The 22,760-nt window shown below is 36.2% G+C and overlaps 1 protein-coding gene across 8 annotated transcripts in view; it reads right to left on the minus strand.

Annotated features, from left to right (window-relative positions):
- CTTNBP2 (cortactin binding protein 2) overlaps positions 1–22,760 on the minus strand; it is a 201,426-nt gene that overhangs the window by 64,669 nt on the left and 113,997 nt on the right. For 7 of the 8 annotated variants that reach the window (XM_069107092.1, XM_069107091.1, XM_069107093.1 and 4 more), the window contains 6 exons: positions 15,262–15,379; positions 11,431–11,706; positions 10,400–10,495; positions 8,892–8,971; positions 4,903–4,989; positions 4,708–4,807 (listed from right to left, as the gene is read on the minus strand). In XM_069107092.1, the coding sequence (XP_068963193.1) occupies positions 4,708–4,807; positions 4,903–4,989; positions 8,892–8,971; positions 10,400–10,495; positions 11,431–11,706; positions 15,262–15,379 (757 nt within the window). The remainder of the gene's footprint in view (positions 1–4,707; positions 4,808–4,902; positions 4,990–8,891; positions 8,972–10,399; positions 10,496–11,430; positions 11,707–15,261; positions 15,380–22,760) is intronic. The other variant, XM_069107095.1, reaches the window with a different exon arrangement.

The raw sequence follows: 22,760 nt of genomic DNA on the forward strand, positions 1-22,760 counted from the left end.
TTTTTTTATGATTTAATAGCAGAATGGATCCATGATCTCATCATTCAACAAGCATTTATTGAGTACCTACTATATGCCAAAAAGCCATGTATTCTATCTCAACCACATAACTCTTGCTATGTGGCCTTCTCAATGTACTTGAGGTCTTCCTCTAGTTCTTTTAACATATAGCTACCAGCATACCTTTAGGGTAGTCCATTTATTATTGATCACTCTCAATGCATGATCAACCACCTCTTCCAATCACAAATTTTTTGGATCCTATCTTTTATATCCCTTCTTATGCAGAAGTTATCATTGGTCATATATTTCAGGTTGATTCTACCATGCTTTTCTCCAGTTACCTTTGGGTCTCCTGCATTTTGATTCTTGGACTGACTTTAACTTACTATAATTAGTAGCCATATAAGACCATCCAAACAATACTGGGGTTAAAAAAAATAGGATCTGCATTGAAGAAGTGACTTAAGATTGCTGTCAGTATTATGTCATTTCTAATCTTCTCTCTTCCTCTTGTCTAGAGGAGGGAGCAAGATGCAGAAGAAAGAACACTCAAATTCTGAGTCATAGAAACTGAGTGTGAATCCTTCTTCTGCTATCTATTATCTGTGTGACCTTGGGCAAGTTACTTAGTCTCTCTGGGTCTCACTTTCCACATCTGTAAAATCATATTGCTAAGCTTCCTTTTAACTCTAGATTTATGATCCCATTGAACATTGCCCACCTGAAATGTCTTTTCAAGATTCATTTATCAGTGAACCAGCTTAGTGGACATCCCCATCCAAGTGCATATCCTAGACTGGACAGTTAGAATATAGGTCAAAGTATACTATTTTTGCTTTCTTTATTTTTTGTTTCTTTTTTCTTTTGTCTGTTTCTTCTTCCACAATGTGACTAATATGGAAATAGGTTTTACATGATTGCACATCTATAATCTATAGCAGTGAAGGATGGAGGGAGAAAATTTGAAATTCAAATTTTTTTAAAGGAATGTTAAAAATTGTCTTTACATGTAATTGAAAAAAATTAAATACTATTTAAAAAGGAAAAAAAATGTGATACTGTTTTTGCTTATGCTGTTAAATTACTAGAAAAGGATATGGAAGTCCAACTTCGTAGAAATTGGGGAGAGAGAGATATGGAGTAAAAGCTGAATATTTAGTAAGGGATGGCAAATATGAAAGTGATTGAAAAAATGATTAGATTATGGAAAAAAGACTGTGGTATCAATGGCTAAATTCAGTAGTAGTTGAGGGACAATCAAATTTAATTGTCTATAGAAAACAGAGCTCCGACTTGAAATAAGGTCTTTGTCTATTTCTGCTAAGCTTGGTTGAACTTTTTGAACTTCCAGGCGAAGTTAACATGTATTATGTGCAGATGATCATTTCCAACTGGAATTAGCATGAATTGGTGAGGAGTTAACTGTGATGGGATATATACGAGAATGGAAGACAAAGTGTTGTGCTAGGTTGAGACATGAGGAGGGTTTTTAGATTCAAATTCTTCTTAGGGAAGGTACTTTCCTCTGGAAGGTATCCAGAGGAGGGTGATCAGTATGTGGAAGGGCCTTGAGATCACACATAGGAAGGCTGTTTGAAGTAATTCAGGATGTTCAACCTAGGGAATAGAAGACTTAGTTGGACAAATGATAGTGTCTTAAAGTATTGGAAGGACTATGAATGAGTTTGTTGTACTTGGATCAATGGATGAATGTTGGAAAGAGGCATGAGAAACAAAACAAAATGCAACCTCCTATTAATCCAAGCAGAGTAGGCTCCTACTTGTTAGAGTTCTTTGAGCAAAGGTTGGATGGATATTCATTACGAATGTCAGAGTTTGGGATTCTTACTCAGATTTAAGTTGGACTAGTTGTCATCTGAAGGCCTTTTCAACTCAGACTGTGATTTACTCTTCTATCAACTTGAAATGTACTGGACAAGTATAATGTTATGCATTTTTCTTAAAAAGTATCAGGAATATAAAGTCATGTGCTTCCCATTTAGGAATTAAAAATACATTTTAAAAAACAATTGAGACAAAATCTTAATGTCTCATTGTACCACCAGTCATATCAAAAGATAGTATAACCCCAGATTAAATAGCTCTTCTTATAAAGATATGGATCTTTTTTTTTACTGTACCTTTAAAAAAATGGAATCTAAGGACTGACAATTATATGTCATCTTTGCAGGGATCTGTATGAGTCACTGAGAGAGAAGAGAAATCAGTTCCTGAAGAGACCTTTAAAGAGACAGGTAATTGTCATGAAGAAAGACTATGTGAGACTTGAACAGCTAATTCTCTTGGAGAAGGAGTTTGTGAGAGACTGGCAGTTAACTTACATTACAGAAAGAGTCTACTATTGACTTGGAAAGTTTACTGTCTTCCTTGAAAGAGTGTGAAGAGTCATTTTGAGGAAAGTGAACGTAACATTTTCATTTAATTTTTTAGAGAAGGAAGACATTTTTATGGAGAAGACATATTGAGGGGAATTTCTGGGGGAAACCAAGACCTGTTAAATTCTATCCAGACCCAAACAAACCCAAGTGCTGTTTTCTTACAAGTAATGTGCAGTTAACTGACAATTCTAAGAAAAACTGCATATAATGACATTTTGAGAAGACATGCATTAACTATATTTTAGAAGAATGAATTATATGACTGCAGTCCCAATGTTTTGGAGGAGTCAGCAGTGATAGCCAATGGTGAGAGAATTGTAGTTAACAACTTCTTTCACCTACTCTTCCAAGGCACAAAGGTGATTCTGGCTGTGACTTTTCTCACAAGTGCTAAATGATCTTAATATTTATTTCTGCCTTTGCATTATTGATTATCATTAACACGGCATTGTTAAAATCAAACCGTGTATATACCCTTTGATCCAGCAATACCACTACTAAATCTGTATTCCACAGAGATCATAAATATGGAAAAGAATCTACATGTACAAAAATATTTGTAGCAGCTCTTTTTGTGGTGCAAAGAACTGGAAATTAGGGAATGGCTGATCAAGTTGTAGTCTATGAATGTAAAGGAATATTAATGTGCCATAAGAAATGATGAGCAGGTTGATTTCAGAAAAACCTGGAAAACCTTGTATAAACTGGTACAAAGTAAACAGAGCCAAGAGAACACTGTACACAGTAATAGCAGCACTGTGTGATGAATGAATGACTTAGTTCTTCTCAGCAATACAATGATCCAAGACAATTCCAAAGGACTCATCGTGGAAAATGCTATCTCACCCCCCCAAAAAAGAACTGATGGAGCCTGAATGTAGCTCGAAGCATACTCTTTTAACTCTGTTTTTTTTCATTTTTTTTTCCTTTTAGTCTTTCTTCTCACAACATGACTAATATGGAAATATATTTTACATGATTGCAAATATGCCACCTATTTTAAGTTGCTTACCACTCACAGAGGATGGAGGTGGGGGAATTTTGAACTCAATTTTTTTAAAGGGAACATTACATGTAATTGGAAAAAAATTTAATACTTTTTGAAAATGGTATTGTTTTTACTTTTTCTTCATATCCTTAGCATTTAGCGCAATGTCTTACACATACTAAGTGCTTCATAAATGTTTGCTGACTGACATATTCATCTAGGCCTAGGCATTTGTAGTTTGGGTTTGAGAAAGGGAGGCAGTTTATGGGAAAAGAAGTTTCTATAGTCTTATCAGGGTAGTAGCTTGGAGCTAATTACTTAATGAGAGATTTTGAGAAATATCTGATTATTTATTATTAGATAGTAGTATCAACAACAATAATATCATTATATTATCATAAATATGATATAGATGATATTTCCTAAGAATTCATCATGAGAAAAAAGATGCATAAAGTACTAAGTCAGTAGCAGAATGAAGGGAGGTTATTTGGCATATTTGTCCCAGAGACTAACAGAGGTTTTGGTCACACTCTCTGTTACAATATCCCCATAGCTACAAAAAAAGTTCTCATCTATGCAATTGTTAGATGTTAGTATTAAGTGTGTCTGCTATGACAGCTTTGCAAATAGTTTGATTATCCAAGAAATGCTAAAGAAAAGAATTAAGGAACTAACAAGATAATAAATGAAGCATTTTTCTTCACAGAAAGGAATCCAAGTTCACTTGTCAAATAAATAGCCTACTTTGGAAACCAAATGCAATAGTGAATATTATTATAAAAATAGTATTCAGAGTGACTGGGCTTAAGAGACAACATCATGCAGGGGGAAAAGCACTGGTTTTGAAGGAGGAAGATGTGGGCTTGAATTCTAGCTTGGTTACTTAATAACTATGTGTCTTTGAGGACTCACTGGATCCTTAGTTTCTTCAATTTTAAAATGGCATTCATATACTTGCCCTGTATCTGTTACCGTGTTATTTATCAATTAAGATAAATAATGTAACTTATTTCAATGGAAATGGAAAATCCCATGGGAAAACCTGCCACTCAAACCTGGATGTGATTAATCAGCAAAATCTGAAAAGGCCAAGGAAAAGTAAAGGGAAATAGGCTTGTAACTGGTAAACAAAATTATATTTACACAGATCTGGTCTGTCATTTTTCTCAAGAGCTCAACTGATACAAGTATCTTCATCTAAAGGGCCTCTAAATAGCTAAAAAATGTTATTAAAATCTGCTGGGGGCTATAGACAGCTTTTCTGTCAGTTATTAAAAAAACCCAAAACATTGAAATCTACTAAAATGGTCTTACCACTACTGATGAATAATTCTACTAGCTGATGCTTGGAGAAATCAGCATCCACTTCAACTCTCACTATTTCACAGGTGAATCCTGCAGCTGTTTGTTTTTGCTGAGTTCAAAAACAAAAGACAAATTGAGTTTCACTAAAGCCATATCACCCTCTAATTTCTGAAGGAAGATGATGAATATGCGAACTGTCATTACCTTCATACAGAGGGCAATCTGATGTGCTATGTAGTCTTGTAAGCTTCCTTCTGGGCCATGAAAGATAACGTTATGATATTGCTCAACCTGTTGAGAAATTAAGGGAAGACCACTTATGAAAAATGCCACATTGGTAGCAAATATATATTTATGTATGTAAACAAAATATTTTGTTATATATACATAGATTTATAGATATCTATTTTATACGTAATATTGGCCTTTTGTAGTATTTAGATATAGATGAGGACAGGAAGAAAAGTAGAGCCCACCTCATTTTTCCTTTCCTACCCTATTTTTAAGACTGTTTCTGTCCAATATCCTTTTCAGATGCTGGACAGATGTTTGTTGACTTAATTATGATAAAGAAATTCTACTTTGGTGTCCTACAAGTATGAGGCAGACATAGTAAAAATAACATCAACAAGTGAAATCTGGGACAGGTTCCCAAGACTTGCTAAATAGCTTGCCCCTGAGATTTACAAATATATTGCTTAGTTTATCTTGGTTGCCCTTTATCTGAATTGATGAGGGTGTCTCAGTACAGAAAACAAGAGTGTTCCATTCATTATCGCCATTCTGTCACATTGCTTTCAGAGTCTAAAGATTGATGCTGGGATGATATAACAGCAAGGCATCCAATCTCAGAGATAAGATGTCTTCAATTTCAACACCTCGTTTGTTCTCAGATTGTAGGTTGGCTGGCATTGCGGGCTGGCAACATTCAATTCAGAATTTCAATAAAAGGGTCATTGAGGAACAGCAGGCCCTTTGTGTTTACATAAAGGGTGTACACTTTCAGAATACTCACTAAGTCATACAAGCTATTATTGGACACTCTCTTCAACTCAGCACAATTGTTATGCAGAACAGTGTCTTCTCTCTTATCAAACATCTATGTATGTATGTTGAATAGTGTTCAAGATCTGACTTAGAGCCCTCAATTTACTAGTGGGCTGTTACTTTCCCGCAACAAAAATGGTCCTCAATTATATTTCTCTGACCAGGGAACAGATCTATAATTACCACATTACTTCCAAAGGGTTGATATACTGGGCACACAGAATGCAAACAGTTCATGTTGCCAGCAGGGGGAATCTTATGATTAAGCATTTGAATGCCTTAATTACATCCCCAAATCGATTTATATCTCTATACAAATGATCATGTCAAAAAAGCTGAATTCCTGTTGTTCAATTGTCCCATCATCTATCTGATGCCATGCTTCTATATCTGTAACACACTGCATGTGCTTCCCCTTATTCTCTGCATTGTGGCTAGATTCATTGTCATGATCTGTACCAATTACTTTTATTTGGATATCTTTAGAGTCTATTCATGAACACTTTATCACATTTCAGATGGTTTTGTGAGTCAAATGGTCTCTGAAATGAAAGGAACAGGTTGACACCAACCCTATGTTCTTTTTGGTTTTGTTTTCCCTCTTTCCCCTACAATCAATGGCTTTCTTTTGAATAGATGCTATTAGAGAACATAACACATTTGCAGCTATTTTGGATTTCATGTTCACAATGTTTTAGGACTCCAGATATTCTTGAACAAAACCTTGACTCTTTTCTTAGGATTTTTGCTGTGCAAGAAAAATAATAACAGAAAACGGATTTTTTTAAAGCCAATAAAAACGAGATAACTCTAATGTAATGTCTCATGTTTCATATATGGTAATTTCATTGCAAACATGCCTGACATTCCAATTTAAAGAACTAATTTATTCATTACTTGAAATCTACACAGACACAAAAATTCAATGGATTCATGTTAAATTCCCCAGTGAAAAATTTAAACGCTAGAGTTTAGGAAATAAACAAGGAAAATGCCTTACATTTGAAAAAGCTGAAGCTACATCTCTGCTTCTAAGAATCCAATTTCATCTAACAAACATTTATTAAGTCTCTATCCATGCAAGGCACTATTCTAGGTCTTTGAAATACAAAGACAAAAACTAAATGATCCATGCCTTCAAGAAGTTTATAATTTATTAAGCAATCACTAAGGCAAACTAGTGTGACTGGCCACTGTGGAGTGGTAACATGAGAAGGGAATATCCACCTTGATAGCCTAGGCCTTTGAATCGGATAAGAAAGATAAAAAATATTGCTAGCCACATAATGGTAGATTCTCTCACCTTTTGCTACCTCACCCCTCTTCGAAAATTGCCAATTAAATGTTTTATATTTATTTTAGCTAATATATCATTCTCTGAAGCATCTGGGTGGTTCAGTGGATAGAATGCCAGACTTAGAGTCAGGAAGATTCATCTCCCTGAGTTCAAATCTGACCAGTTGAGACTCTGGGTAGCCATTACGGAGCCCCCTACCTTTGAAAAGCCCAGATGTTGGTGCTTCTCTCCCTGATAATTATGTATGTATTGCCTTGGTCAGACAGTTAGATCTGTCTGTTGATCTGTGCTAATTTCTCAGAAGCCCTGTGTGTTAGTCTTTATTTCACTGCTTGTATTTTCTCTATTTTCTTTGTTTGGATTTTCTCTGAAGTTCAGGGTGCTGACTTTTCCCCTGAACTAATGCATGTAATTAAAAAAAGATTGTTGACCCCTTAAACAGCTATCTTTCCTAGTAAAGCAGATCTAAGAACATATGCTAGCAGCCATCCTGGGTATGTCAGTGTGGTTGCCATTACAAATGGGTATAGTAATGCTCGGATGGCCTACCTCACAAGGTTATTTTAAGGGAAGTGCTTGATAAATTTTAAAGTGTTGCAAAAGGGTGAATTATTATGTTCACACTACTATTGCATGATCAGTCAATAAGCATTAAGTATCTACTGTGTTCCAGGCACTGTGCTAAGGAATGTGGATACAAAGAAAGTCAAGAAGCAACTCCCTGCCTCATACTCGAGTGGGGGAGATAGCAGACAGGATGAATTGGAAGGAAGGAATCAACAGTAGCAAGGCACTAGAATTAAGAGAAATCAGAAAAACTTGTAGAAGCTCTGGTGATGGCACTTTCTTCATGATGCCACTCTGTCTCTATGTAAAATGCATATATAGAATGAAAAACCCTTTAAAATGACATGTTAAAGAGTCATTGTTGTTGTGTAGTCATTTCAGTCATGTCTGACTTATCATGGACCCCATTTGGAGTTTTCTTGGCAGAGATACTAGAATGGTTTGCCATTTTCTTCTTCAGCTCATTTGACAGATGAGGGAACTGAGGCAAATAGGGTTAAGTGACTTGCACAGCTAGTCTGAGGCCAGATTTGAACTCAGGGAGATGAATCTTCCTGACTCTAAGTCTGGCACTCTATCCACTGAACCACCCAGATGCTTCAGAGAATGATACATTAGCTAAAATAAATATAAAACATTTAATTGGCAATTTTCGAAGAGGGGTGAGGTAGCAAAAGGTGAGAGCATCTACCATTATGTGGCTAGCAATATTTTTTCTTATCTGATTCAAAGGCCTAGGCTACCAAGGTGGATATTCCCTTCTCATGTTACCACTCCACAGTGGCCAGTCATCACATCAACACTCTTCCAATGAGTGAGCCACAAAGCAAAATGCTAACCTCAGAGTATATATATATATATATATATATATATATATATACACACACACGTATATGTATGTATATGTGTGTGTGTGTGTGTGTGTGTGTGTGTGTGTGTGTGTACTTCTCCAGGATCAGAGAACATCACAACCCTTGTGACCCACTGCCTAATTACAAAGTAACAAAAGGTGTGGGCCTTCCTGAAAAACAAGCCTCCTCTAATCAAACTTCCCTAAATGGGCTCCATGTGAAGCCTATTAATGGGTAGGGAAGCTCTTACATCCCATTAACATTATACCATTTTACAAATGAAGAAACTGAGGTTTTGAGACATGAAGTGGCTTCACATAGCTACTAAATATCAGTACTGGAATTCAATACCAGGCCTTCTGACAGAATAACATAGTGCAGCTGATGCTGAGTACAGCAACTACGTATGTGACACTGTATAGCACACCTACCAGTCGGAGGTAGTTCTGTAGCATTTGAAGAGGGATCATGGATGCATAAGTCACACTGCAGAGGCAGCCTTCTTGAGGTCCTTTGGGAAATAATACAGAGCAGGGATATCAATTCTTTATTGATATGAAAAAAATTGTTAGGAGAAGCACAAAAGACTTCAAATGTATCCTAATGACAAAAGTGTCAACTATATTTGTCTGTCTGTCTATCTATCTATCTATCTATCTATCTATCTATCTATCTATCTATCTACCTATCTATCTACACAGGAATTTCATCATCATAACACTGCAAAGAACTTTACATATATTCTCTAATGTGAGCCCACAACAACCCTATAATGTAGCTTTAGTTGCTACTGTTAACCCCATTTTATAGGAAAGGGAAACTGAAAGAAAGGGAGGGTGATTTACTTGTCCAGGGTCCCACGGCCAGTAAGTTTCTGAGAACAGGTTTGAAATAAAGCCACCCCAATTCAAAGTCTAGCATTCACTCTACCTAGCCTCCTTATATCAGACGATGTTAATTTCATAACAAACATTGCTTCCCCACCAGCAGGTCTGAGTTCACACATGTGGGGAGCTCAGAACTCATTTTCTTAATGGTTTTCACAAGATACTTCTACTCCTTTAATATAAGAGCTCGAGATAAGTACCAATCCTATTTCACCTTAGGAGAGTCTTATAGATTATTTGTTTATTCCAGTGATTTCTTAAAAAGAAACATTAAAATTTCACTAAGTAGAACTTTGAAATTTACAATAAATCTGAGGTATTTCTGATTCTTTGACTATTTGAGGTCTTAGTGAATAATCCACTCTGAAATGAGGAGCTGCTCTAAGTCTCAAGAAATTAATGATTTTATCAGTGTGCTTTCACTTTTTGGAGTCTAGTAATTAATGCCTGTTTACCAGTCAACAGTTATCAAATAGGTACTATATGCCGCATACCTTAGATACAGACAAAAGCAACTGACTGGCATATTATTGTGAATTTCACTTTTAAAATTGTGAATAATACTGTAAAGTATTGTATTTGGAAATGTTAACTTGAGTACATATATGTATGTCTTAGTTTATAACATGCTACATACTTGGAGGTAAAAACAAAAGTTTTTTTTTTAAGAATATGTTCTATGATTCATTCTTCACTAGGTCTTATTGGCCTTCCTCTCACTCCAGATTAAAGAGGTTTTACTGTAATCAGAGACTAAAGAGTAAAGCTTCATGTCAGGTCTCGGGTCTGTAGGCTTTTCCTTTTTGCCTTCTTTTAACTAAATATCTTAGATGCCCCCTTTCCATAGCAGAACCACAAGAACCAGGTCAGATATAATATAAAAACTCAGATTAAAATATTTCTTATTAGAGTGTAAGCTCCCCAAGGGCAAGGCCTAGCTCACTTTTGTATTTGTATCCCCAGTCAGTTCCTAACATATAATTGGCAATTAATGAATGCTTTTTGACTTATTAACAAATTGCTGCAAAAAAAAGTCATGTAAGAGCCTTTACCTGACAAAAACACAGTTATATGGTCAGCTTTATTTTTCCTCATAAAATCCCATGGTGACTGAGGCAAAATCTGGCCTGTTGACCATGACATATTTCCTAGTTAAAAAATAAAATAAATGTTGAAGAGAAAATGTGTTATTGTTATCATCATCAATTATTATCATTATTTACCATGGTATTAACATAATTACCATTATTTACCATGTAGTTAAATTTATGAACCCATTTAACATCTGAAGGCTGGTTAACGATCAAGTTCTTAGTCATACAAAAATAAACTATGTTAAGTGCCAGGCAAATGGTATCCCCACTGCACAAGGTTTTAGGTAATGCCATTGTCATTAAATTTGGCTCCTTCAGCTTCTTGATAATTCAAGACTCATTACTGACTGAATGAAATGCCCCTCTACTTTTAGGTAGTGCTTAGAGTAACGCACTATATTTTCTGCCCCATCAACCACTGCTAGGTGAGTCATGCTAAAAATGGTGGCTCCATACCTTCATTCAGGGGGGCATACCTCAAAATGGCTGTGGCTACAGTTAACAGCCAGAGGTAAGGGGCTCAGAAGAGCATTTACTCTGGTGAGTGAATGGTTGTCCGAGAACATGGGCAAGCCAAAAGAGGTGCTCAGAGGCAGATTTTGAACCCGGTCTTGCTGACCCCAATTCCAGAACCCTACTTCTACCATGAGCCTCCTCAAAATCTAAAATTGGAGCTAGATTTTGAGACTTTGTTCTCAGTTTTATAACATGGCACCTGTAACATTTGTTTTACAATCAGCTAGAAAAGCAAATGCACTGGAAAGTTTCAAAAAGTATTTAAGTGAAATCATTTGAGGCATAAAAACATCTTTAATATGAAGAGGCTACTTTATATAAAATCATACAAGATCAAACTTCTCAGAGCCAGCAGCTGCCCTAAACAGGCACTGAATATACAGAATTAACAAATTACCCACTGTACTTCACACTCCACAGATACAAAGGAGGCCCCAGATTTAACTTTTTTCATCTTGCAAGACTTCAGCTACCTAGTTTGATGGATTGGATGCTGCTCAGATTTAGGCCAATGCTGGATTCAGTAGTGTTATTAAGTGTCAAGTCCTCCAGACTTCTCCATCCATCAGAAGAGATTGCCTGGAAATGGTTTGTCAGAGACTGACTCACTGCTTTTGAAAGATCATCCCATGTTGTCTGTTTGCGGATATTTAAAGCACATATTGTGTTTTCTGTTTCAAAGTCAATGGAACCATAGTTGGCTGGCTGTTTTTCACTAATTGAGATCCTTAGAGGTATTTTAAGAGCATCTGTTAAGACAATCAGAAATATAAAGACAAAATATGAGAGGAAAAAAAATAACAGTGAAAAAGATTGTCTTAATAAAACTGGTTATCAAAAAAAGAGCCATCACAAGGTTTTAAATATTGTTCAATTTATTTATTATTCAATTTTTTATTTTACTTATTTATTGGTCAATTAATTTAAATGGAACTGTGTGCACTCTGGTTGCCGCCTTCCTTTAAATTTGACTTTCTCTCTAGTTACTTCTCCTACACTTAAATCTGCAGGACACACTATTATTTATATGTAGATGACTCTCATCTATATTATCATCTTCATCATTTCACCCTCAATCCGGTAACAAAATCATAGATCTTAGACTAGAAGGTATTTCAAAAGAGAATCCAGGGGTGGCTAGGTGGCACAGTGAATGGAACACTGGCCCTGGAGTCAGGAGGACCTGAGTTCAAAACCAGCCTCAGACACTTAACATAAAAACTAGCCGTGTGACCTTCAGCAAGTCACTTAACCCCAACTGCCCCCCAAAAAGCAAAAAAAAAAAAAGAGAGAATCTAGCATAGGGCTTAGCATTCAGACATGAATTATTCATGTGTTTTTAGATAAGAATTTAAATTGCTTGCCAAGATTGCACAAATAAGAAATAGAGAAAGGGAACAAGGACTTGGGGTCTCCTGCCTCCTTATATAGTTTTCTCTCTTATTACAACTCCTCTTTGTTATTTGCAAATCCTTTTAATTCTAATTTAATTACCTCTGGTAATTATTTTCTATTTATCCTGTATAAGGTTTGCTTTGTATATATTTGTTTGCATGTAGTCTGTTATAGTATAAGCTCCTTGAGGGCAGGGACTATCTTTTGCCTCTTTTGGTATCTCTTGCACTTAGCACCTTGTCTGGCACAATAAACATTTATTGATTGATTACACTGTTATTTCACTTAGAGTTGCTTACAAATGTCTACATGTAGATTATCTTGCTAAAATCTCCAAAGGTTACCATCATCTTGCCAATATCATACTCCTTATTTTCTCTACACCCATCCTTCTGATCTCAAAGGCTCATAAACTTAGGGATTTATATGACTCCTTTCTTGCTGTAGCTAAAGGCATTACTTACACAGATTTTTCCCCCTAGATTTGCTTTTTTTTTCCACTTTACCCCCTAAATTGAGTGGTCTATTACCTCATACGTGAATTGTTATAATAGCTTCTTGATAATCTCTCTTTGCTTCCAATCTTTCCCCATTTCAATCCATCCTATAGAGATACCTAAATAATTTTCTTCAAACACCACCTTCATCATATACTTCTCCTGTTGAATATGTAATCTACAATGGCTTTCTTTTGATGATCATATTAAACCTAGGATTCAAAACCTGCAATTGTCATTCTTCTATCAATTGGCCCCTCTCACCTTTCTGACCTCATTATCACTTTATTATTCTTCAACAACTCCCCTTCTCCTACAACTATAAGCCAAATTACCTGCCACCTTCTATATAAACGATGAGCTAATAGCTTCCTTTGCTCAGTCTCATCTCCTCACTTAAAATTCACTTTCTCCTCTGTTACACTGACCCATTTGTATGACCTCATTCAAAACCCACTTCTCCCTGAAATCCTGGATTCACTCTACCACAACCTTGGATCAATTCCTGTCTCTGCCATACACTCACTTTTAATTTAGTTTTTACTGTACTGCACTGCATACTGATTGTTGTCTACTTTATGTTTTAATGGTTGCATGTTGATTATTCCCAAATGGATTGTATGCTTTGAGGTCAAAAGTTTCCTGCCTTTTGTTTTTCCTTTGTAATTCTCCCACAATATAGTACAATGCACATGGGAAGTATTCAGTGAATACTTGCTTTTTGTTTTTCATATGGCATAATTTAAATAATGAATTTTTAAAGTATCAAGAATAAATTATTATATAGTCACATGGTGGTTTCCCTATTTTTCATTTTCTTTCTTAGGTGAGTTTTAAACTACACTTACTAAAAAGCTGACATATGAATAGAGAATCATTGTTCCTGAATAGAGGTTACTATTTATATAAAAGGCTTACTCAGCTTCTAAAATGAACAATGGCATAAATGTGTAGGACCTAGAAATCTAGATTTCAAAGACATTTTTCAGGAAAGTTTTTCTAATAGCAAAACTAAGAATTTAAAAAAGAGAATCCTGTATTCTCTTCCTATTATTAGTCCCCAAGTAAAGTAGTTTATTTTAATGTATTCTGCACAATTTCTCTTTAATAAGACAAAGTCCTCTTTTCTTGAGATGATTTATTATACACTTAATGTTGAAAAACCCAATAAATCTTGAAAAACCCCCCAAAGATTAAAAAACTATTTAAAATAGAACTTTCACCATTTATAGCTTAATAAAACTTTGAAAATTAACTTCAGCAAAGTATTGAACTCATTTGTTTATGTCTTATTTTCTGAATATTTTATCTATTTTTAGAAACTGTGGTTATTATTTATATATTTATAATTTGTAAAGATATTATACTTTTGAACGTGCTTTCCTCATTCTACACCACTTTGTATAGCTATATAGCCTTATCATCTTGAATAGGTTTGACCTCATTTTATATTCTCTAAAAGAGCAAAAGAATGAAAACTTATATGCTTAGGATGAAGATGACAACATGAGGTCATCAGTTTGGGCTGCTGCTAAATTACAGAAATTAGAGAAAAATTGCAGATACTTATGATTACAGGGATATGACAAACATTAGGAGGGCAATTACAAAAGATTAGGCCCTTCTTCCACACTGTGTAAATTAAAGAAAAAAAAAGGAAGCAAACAATCCAGAAAATAAGCATGTATTGGTATGCAAGTATAATTCTGGTACTAAATAAATATTATTTATTTGAGTCTAAATAAATATGTTAAATTAAAATTAAATAAGTAACTAAATAAATAAATGTTGAGAACTGAGAGACCCTGGTCAAGTCACTTAACTCCTTACCTTTGAAGGCAATTCTCTAGGATATATTTACTAAATCAAAGGTACATGGGTACATAGATAGAGGGAGTTTCCACACTGGAACTCTGCTGAGCTCAGAGTTCCTTAATGTATTCCTTTTAGAGACTTTAGAGATTATGTAGTCCAACCCTTTCATTCTAAATATGAGGAAACTGAGTCTTAGAGAAGCTATTTGGCCAAGGTCATTCAGTGAATCAGTGGCAAGTTGCTCAGCCATTTATCAATCCAAACATTTATTAAGAAAACTGAATAGAAAGAAGAAATGAAGAGTAGTAGTTACTTATGCTGAAGTCAATTTTTAGATTGCTTAAAACAAAAATATCCAGCCCTGTATGAACAGCAGGAACTTATTCTAATAGAGTCATTTCATAATTTCAAAATGGAAAGTAACTGCCATATTTAAAAATCAATGAAATAGTTTTGTATTACTTAGGGTTCAAAAACCTATTTAGGCAATAAGAAGCAAATGAGACAAGTGTGGTTGAATCAATATCCTTTCCATTCTCCCCTAGGCTCCAGGGTGGTAAATATTTCATCATGAGGAAGAAATAAAGTGTCACTCACTCAAAGTCTCTAGGAGATGTTTGCAGTCATCAGTAGCAACGTCATGCACGGTCCGATTGCACTTATCTCTCCTTTCAGCCTCAAGTCCACTGTGGCTACATAAGATTTCTAGGCAGTTCTGCAATGATAAGAGCTTGATTATTTGTTAGTCTAATAAAATTAGCTTGAGCTACATTCCCAAGAGAAATGCTAGTTGCTTGCAGGATGTCACTGTGATAATCTCTCACTTTTGGCTTGCCAAAGTAAGAAGGTGCCAACAAAAGCTAGAGGTGAGAAGGCTCAGTAAAGGTACTTTACTGGGATGTGAATTACTGGATCAAATGAATCTCCCAAAAAAAGTCTCTCAGGTTTCAAGTGATTAAAAAAAAATCAAGTGAGAATACTTACTAATTCATTTATGAGAAAATTTAAGTGAAGAAAGCAAGCAAGGACTCCAGGCAAAACTCTCTAGATCTGTGGTAGTGCAGCAACACAAAGCTGAAGGCCGGCAGCAGCAGTATACACACCTCTCCTGCCACTGTCCCTGCTACCTGACTTGTGGTGGTTCTCTATACAACTGTTATACAAATATCTGTATTTGTTAGACAAAATCCAACAACCCTATGCTTCTCATTCACGTGCCTTTTGAAGGCTACAACAGTCCCAGAGACCAAAGACCTTGCTTGTACCCATGAAGGGATAAACTATATCTTACTGAATCTGTTGTGCTCCCCCTATCACTTATAGTGTTGATGTTATTCAATCATTTCAGTCATGTCTGACTCTTTGTGACCCTATTTGGAGTTTTCTTGGCAAAGAACTGGAGTGATTTGCCATTTCCTTCTCCAGTTCATTTCACAGATATAAAGGCAGTTAAACTTGATAAACATTTTAAAATCTCATGACTTTGGATCTACGATACCAGCATGCTATTATCATGAATCTTACATTTACTCTGAATGTCTGGTGAATTACAATGAATTACATTATCTTTTTTTGGTGTGATGCCTGAAGTAACAGCACAAGTTCAATCTTATGAATAGGACAATAGAAGCTCTATGGTGACATTTTAAGGCTGTACCCATTCTCATCCTCCCTCTCCCTCCCAAAAAATCCCTCTTCAAGTGACTAGATGAATTCCTCCATCAATGAACCACAATCTCTATGGTAAAAAGGCTTCTAAAGTGTATAGCAATTTGGAGAAAACATCAACTTTTTTGAGATTCTAGTGAAAATTTTCTAGTGAAGAGTTTTCTTTTCCATATGTTTTATTTCCTTTAGAAATCATAGAGTCTTAGTTTTAAAGTACGAAGATATCTTAGATATCAAGAAGAACAATACTATTAATAGGGGTGGCTAGATGGCGCAGAGAATAGAATACTGGCCCTCGAATCTGGAGGACTTGAGTTAAATCTAGCCTTAGACACTTAACACTTACTAGCCATGTGACCTTGGGCAAGTTACTTAACCCCAATTGCCTTGCCTTCCCCCCTCCAAAAAAAAAAAAAAAAAGAACACAATTAATGATAATAGCTAATGTTGATTGAATGGTTAACAATAGGTCCCAGACCAAGCCCAACTTGGTCACTATCTGGGCCCTGATTGGCTCAGAGTGAAAGTAAATAGAAATGGTTTCGGTTGGGTTAGGAACCCTGAGGGTCCTTCCCTAGAAGATTGGGTTTTTTTGTTTTTGTTGTTGTTTTGGCAGGGTGGGGGAGTCTAGGTAAAGAGGCCATTCTCTGCTCTATTTCTTACCTAGACTTAACCACTGAATTTCCTCAGTCAAATTGAGATCTGTTAAAGATCTTTGCTTAAAAAAGCCTAGGTATCCCACTGTATCCAGGGCCATCTCTAGTTGTCCTGATCTATTATCTCACCACTGGACCCAGAGGGCTCTGGAGGAGAAAGTGACGCTAGTGACTTTGCTCAGCCCTCTCTCACTTAAATGCAATTCACTTGCATGTCATGGAATCACCTCCCTGATGTCATGGTCCTCTTTGAGTACAAAGGATAAACAATAAGAACAGATGAGGAAACTGAGACCAACAAGGTTAAGTGACTTGCCCAGAGTCACTCAGCTAGTGTCTGAAACCAGATTTGAACTCAGGAAGATGAGTCTTCCTCACTCCAAGCCTAGTGCTTTATCTACTTCATCACTAAACAAATATTTCTTGATTGATGTCTCACTAATGTACCCACCCAGCACCTCCTCTGACTCTGACTGGATACGCAAAAATACCACAAGGTGTCTATCCACCCTCATAATATTATAATCTAGTGGGAAAAACAATACTAACACATGAAACAGAAAAAAAAAAAACCAACACACGCTGAATTTCATACATTGATTTATAACAGGAGTTAAAGGAAGGGAGAGGAAGTCAGTATGGACTCAAATAGTTGGTGACTATTTATATCACAAATGTGAAACCCACATTGGCTGCTATCAATATGCAGGCATATTTCCAGGTTTGAATCACAAGATATAACAGACTCTCTTCTTTGAAGACAAAATAAAGATATTTATTCATACACCAGAAAGCCAAATCCAACATGGTAATAAAGAAGTTGGTACACATTACCAATGCAGGAAGCACTGCCATCCCCGAGTCTTCCCTCCATCAGGCCTCCCCACAAACAAGATGCCTCAGACAAAATGCCCCGCTCTCACCTATGCTAGCTGCTCTGCCTCCTCTCTCTCTCTCAGCTCCACCTCACTCTCCCACTTCCTGCTCCACCCATTCAGCAAGCTCCTCCTATCACAGGCTTATGTGACTCAGGCTCAAAGCAGGTCATATAGACCTGTTAATGAGCAAGAAAGATCTCCCTATTCCCTTAACAATACACCATTATAAAGACAGACAGTATTTGAACTACAGAAAGGATTTCAGTGGACATAAATGAAGGGCATAGTATTCCAGGTGGTAACAGACTCTAAAGCAAAGGTATGGATATGAAATGAGCATAACATGCAGAGAAGACCTTTTCTTTTAAATGCAGATTTTTTTCTTTTAGCATAAATGCATTTCAAGTCACCGTGTTAGGATTGCTGCCAATCACAAGTCGTACAAGCTGCTCTGTGTTAATCAGTCAAAAGTACTTTATACTTAAGAAGAATGCAAAGTGATGATATTAATCATCATCAGCTCCATCCCTAATGTTACATAGTGCTTAAAGATTGAGAAGTCCTTTATAGCCACTATTTCACTTTATTCTCACAACTACTCTGGGAGGTAGCTATTATTATTGTCATCCCTATTTTTACATATGAGGAAACTTGCCCAGGGTCACTCTGAAGACTGTAACTCAGACCTTCTTGACTCCAGGGATAACATTCTATCCATTGTGCAATAGTGGAAAATATGTTTAGATAAGATAGTATGGGGACAAATTACAGAGGATTTTCAAAGACCACAGAGAGAAGTGTGGCCTCAGTACACAAAGCAACGTGGAACAACAACAGACTCAATTCAAAAACACATTTATCGAACACCAACTCTAGGTAAGGTAACATGCCAGGAGCTGGTTCGAGAAGAGAAGAGCAACGTGATGAAAACAGTGGTTAATAATAAGTCTTAGGTTATCAGTGATCTGGAGGATGGAGTGGAAAGAAGAGATGTGAAAAACCTATGAGGTCTGCTAGGGAGCTGCTCTAGCAAGTTAGACGTGCAGTGAAAGGCTGTCTTAGTTGGTTCGATTCAATTTGATAAGCATCTGACAAGTATTTATTAAATGCCTACTATGTACCGAGCACTGTTCTGGGTTCTGAGGATAGAAAGAAAAAAAAAAGAAAATGAAGAACAGTTGCTACCATCAGCAATTTTGCATTCTTATTAGGAGATAGAAGATAGAAAAAAGATCCAGAATTGGAAAGGGAGAAGTGGGTCTAAGATATATGGTGAGGGAACAGGAAGAACATTTGAAGACAAGGCTGCATGTAAAGGGTAAAAGAAAGAGGAAAGTCAAAGGAGAGACAGCCATATTATAGTAGAAAGAGCATTGGCTATGGGATCAGAAAATCTGGGTGGGGATCCTGCCTCTGCCCCTTACTGGTCCCATCAATTTTGCAAGGCATTTCATCTCTTCCTATCATTAAGCATTTATTAAACACCTACTACCACATCTTCCAGGTACTGAGGATACAAAAATGAAACAGTCCCTGCTCTTATGGAGCTTATATTCTATACAAAATGTATGCATAATAAGTGGTAATTTTTTTTAGGGGAAGATGCCAGCAACTGGAGAGGACCAGGGAAAACTTCATGAAGAAGACATCATTTAAATCTACTTTTCAAGGAAATTAGGGAATCTAAGAGGTGTAGATGAGGGAATGTATTCTAGCCATAGGACTTCTTTGTGCCTCAGTTTTCATATCTGCAGAATCCAAAAATATGGATTTATAGCTTTTTAGAGCTAGAAAGAACCCATCTAATCTAACCTCTTGGTTTTTCAGAAAAGTAAATTGGTATGCAGAAGTCAAAGACAGCTACTTAACAGCAGAGCCAAAATTCAAACTCAAGTCTCCAGAATCTTAGTTTGGCTATTCTTTCTACCATATCACATTACTTATACTCACAGGATTGAATGAAATGAAATAATTAATGTAAGGCACTCTAAAAATGCCAACTATTATTAGTTCTTTAAGGTATCTAATTTGGAAGACTGGAAAAAGCAATGACCTCTCTGGCAGAAAGCTGGAAGTCAGGGTAGGGCTCTGCCTTGATGGATTGGGGTTTTGAAAAATGATGAATTTTGTTCTGGGCAAATTGAGTCTGAGGTAACAACAGGCTAAGCTTAGAGTTCTCTCCAGACAACTGGAAATGTATGTTTGAAGCATGAATCATATTTTAGTTCTAGAGATGTAAAAGATCTGGGACTCATTAGCATAGAGCAGGTAACTGAAACCATAAGAGTGGAAAGAATTTTTTGCAAAGGAGTGATAGGAGAGACAGAGAAGATCATGGAATTGAGAAGAGTACCCATGGAGGCAAGCTGAATATGGAAGTCAGAGGAAGAAGAGCAGAAGGAATGGAATATCTTCAGAGATAGGAGAATTTTTTTTAAATTGTTATGTAAAGCTAAAAAAAAAGAGCTTAGAAGAATAAGTTATCAACAGAAATAAGTGGGGAATGTAGAAAGAAGAAAGGAAGGAAACAGATCTTTTTAAAGTGCCTACTGTATGTTGGATGCTTTACAAATATTATCTGTTTTGATCCCCAAAACAACCCTGGGAGATAGGTGTTATTTTTATCCTCATCTTTACAGCTGAAGAAAGTGAAGCAGGCAAAGCTTAAGTGACTTGCCCAGGGGCACACAGCTAGAAAGCAGCTAAGGACAGATTTGATCTCATATCTTCCCAACTCCAAGAGCACCGTCCTATCTAACAATAGATAGTGAGAATCCAAGGACTTAAGTTTTCTCATTTGTGAAATGATCACCAAGGTTCCTGCCAACTCTGAAATTTTATGATGCTTCAAAAATCTTCCCAAGTCCAAGAGCACTGTCTCTGAGGCTCTAAAAGACTAGGACCCAAGATTGAGAAGATGCAGATGAATTTGGCAAAACAGAATCTTGAGGATTCCAATCCATGGTTTGACATCAGAAAACATATCAGTAAATCGGAAGATACAGAATATACCATAACTTCCTCGAGGGAGAAGTTAAAACTCTAAACTATCTGCCCAATCTGATTCTCTTGCTAGAAACAATGTTACCAGAGTACTGGTAATTAAATGTGTAATCACATAGCTATGCCTCCTTTCCATTTAATTGAGGTGAAGGATGCCATTATCAGATCAGTAATCTATAATAGTAATGGTCCAGATATTAGGAGAGTACCCCTATTACCAAACATCGCGTTATTTGGCATATCCATAGCCTTATTCCAAGAAATGCAAACAATGGATCAAATGAGAGGAGACGAACCAGAGACTAAATCACCTGAAAACCTTGTTCTTGGCTTTACAGCATAAGACCTGAAAGAGATGAAAGAATGCATGCTACACAGAAAAATAATGTTTTCCACTTGCCTGTGCTATCCAATTATCCCCAGTCAGAAATGGAAGATATTTAATTTTTCCAGAAGAGTGGCACTTAGTTCTAAATAAGAATTTATTCTTGAGTTGATAAAGTTTCCTTACTTTGACATACTCAGTTTTTTCCCCCTAATATATGCAATGTGTTTGTACTTTCCCCTAAAGGGGTTAAATCAACATGGAAGGCAGTGAGAATCCATGGAAATAGCCACTAACTGTGGCAGGCTAGAATCTTGTTGGACTTGAGCTTTCTCATTTGTGAAATGATCACCAAGTTTCCTGCCAACTCTGAAATTTTATGATGCTTCAAACTTTTATGCTTTATGGTCTTCAAATTCTACCAATTATATTCCTCCTTTCTCTCTTACAAAATTGTGTTATATAGCTATTACAAGGTAGATGTATTTTATAATGCTATGTATTTTATTGTATAATCCTATGAATTTGAAAACATTGTTCTGATAAAGGGCTCAGAGGTTTCAGCAGACTATGAAATGGGTTTAGAACCCACTCCTCTCCACCCCCAAAAAAGGAATAAGAATCCCTGATGTTGAAGGAGGAATATTTCACAGTAAAAGAGTTGTTATGTATCATCATCTGAAGATTTATGTAAAGCAACGGCTAGGTGACACAGTGGAGTGCAGGACCTGAGTTCAAATCTGGCCTCAGACACTAGCTAGCTGTGTGATCCTGGACAAATCACTTAACCCTGCTTGCCTCAGTTTCCTCATCTGTAAAAGGAAGTGGAAAAGGAAATGGCAAACCATTCCATTTATGCCTATCAAGAAACCACCAAATAGAGTCACAAATAGTCAGATATGACTAAGACTACTGAACAACAACAAGTTTTAAAATTCTGCCCCCAAAACTATAACCTTCTAATGAAGGAGCACTCACAAACTTGTGGAAAATGTTACATGGGAGTAGAAGTGATCATCATTATTGAATTAATACATATTTTCACAATAATTACTTCTTCCAAAAACTTTACTTGGATCCTCTGACATTTACACAGTTGAATTATTTTACATTCAATTCTCTGAGCATTTACTGACGACCTTATCATTTTTGTGACTTTTGATCTTAAAGAATGACTGTTGACTACTGTCAACTAACACCAACAGCTTAAACCAAACCACTGCTTTTCTTCCAAATTGCTCATGAAACTTCCCAAAGTAACACCAACTGACCCGGGAAGAGAGATCATCTATGTTTTTACTGAATCCCAGTAAAGGTATGTAATTATGCTCAGAAACACATAACCAGGGAGTGATGGAACAAGAAGGAAGGAAAACAGAAGAAGCCTTCGACCTAAGTGGAATCCTTCTTTCTGACCACATCATAATCTTATCATCAGGAATCTAAACTGCTAAAAACTAACCTTAGTCTAATTTGGATATTTTTTCCTATGTTATGAACATTAGGAAATGTTTCCAAATAGCCCACACATTTCCCACTGAAAAATCTGCCCACAAATTCCAAGAA

This window comes from Petaurus breviceps, unplaced genomic scaffold (genome assembly GCF_028583685.1).
Source record: "Petaurus breviceps papuanus isolate PSGF00001 unplaced genomic scaffold, PetGlider_PUasm1.0 84, whole genome shotgun sequence".
Lineage (NCBI taxonomy): Eukaryota > Metazoa > Chordata > Mammalia > Diprotodontia > Petauridae > Petaurus > Petaurus breviceps.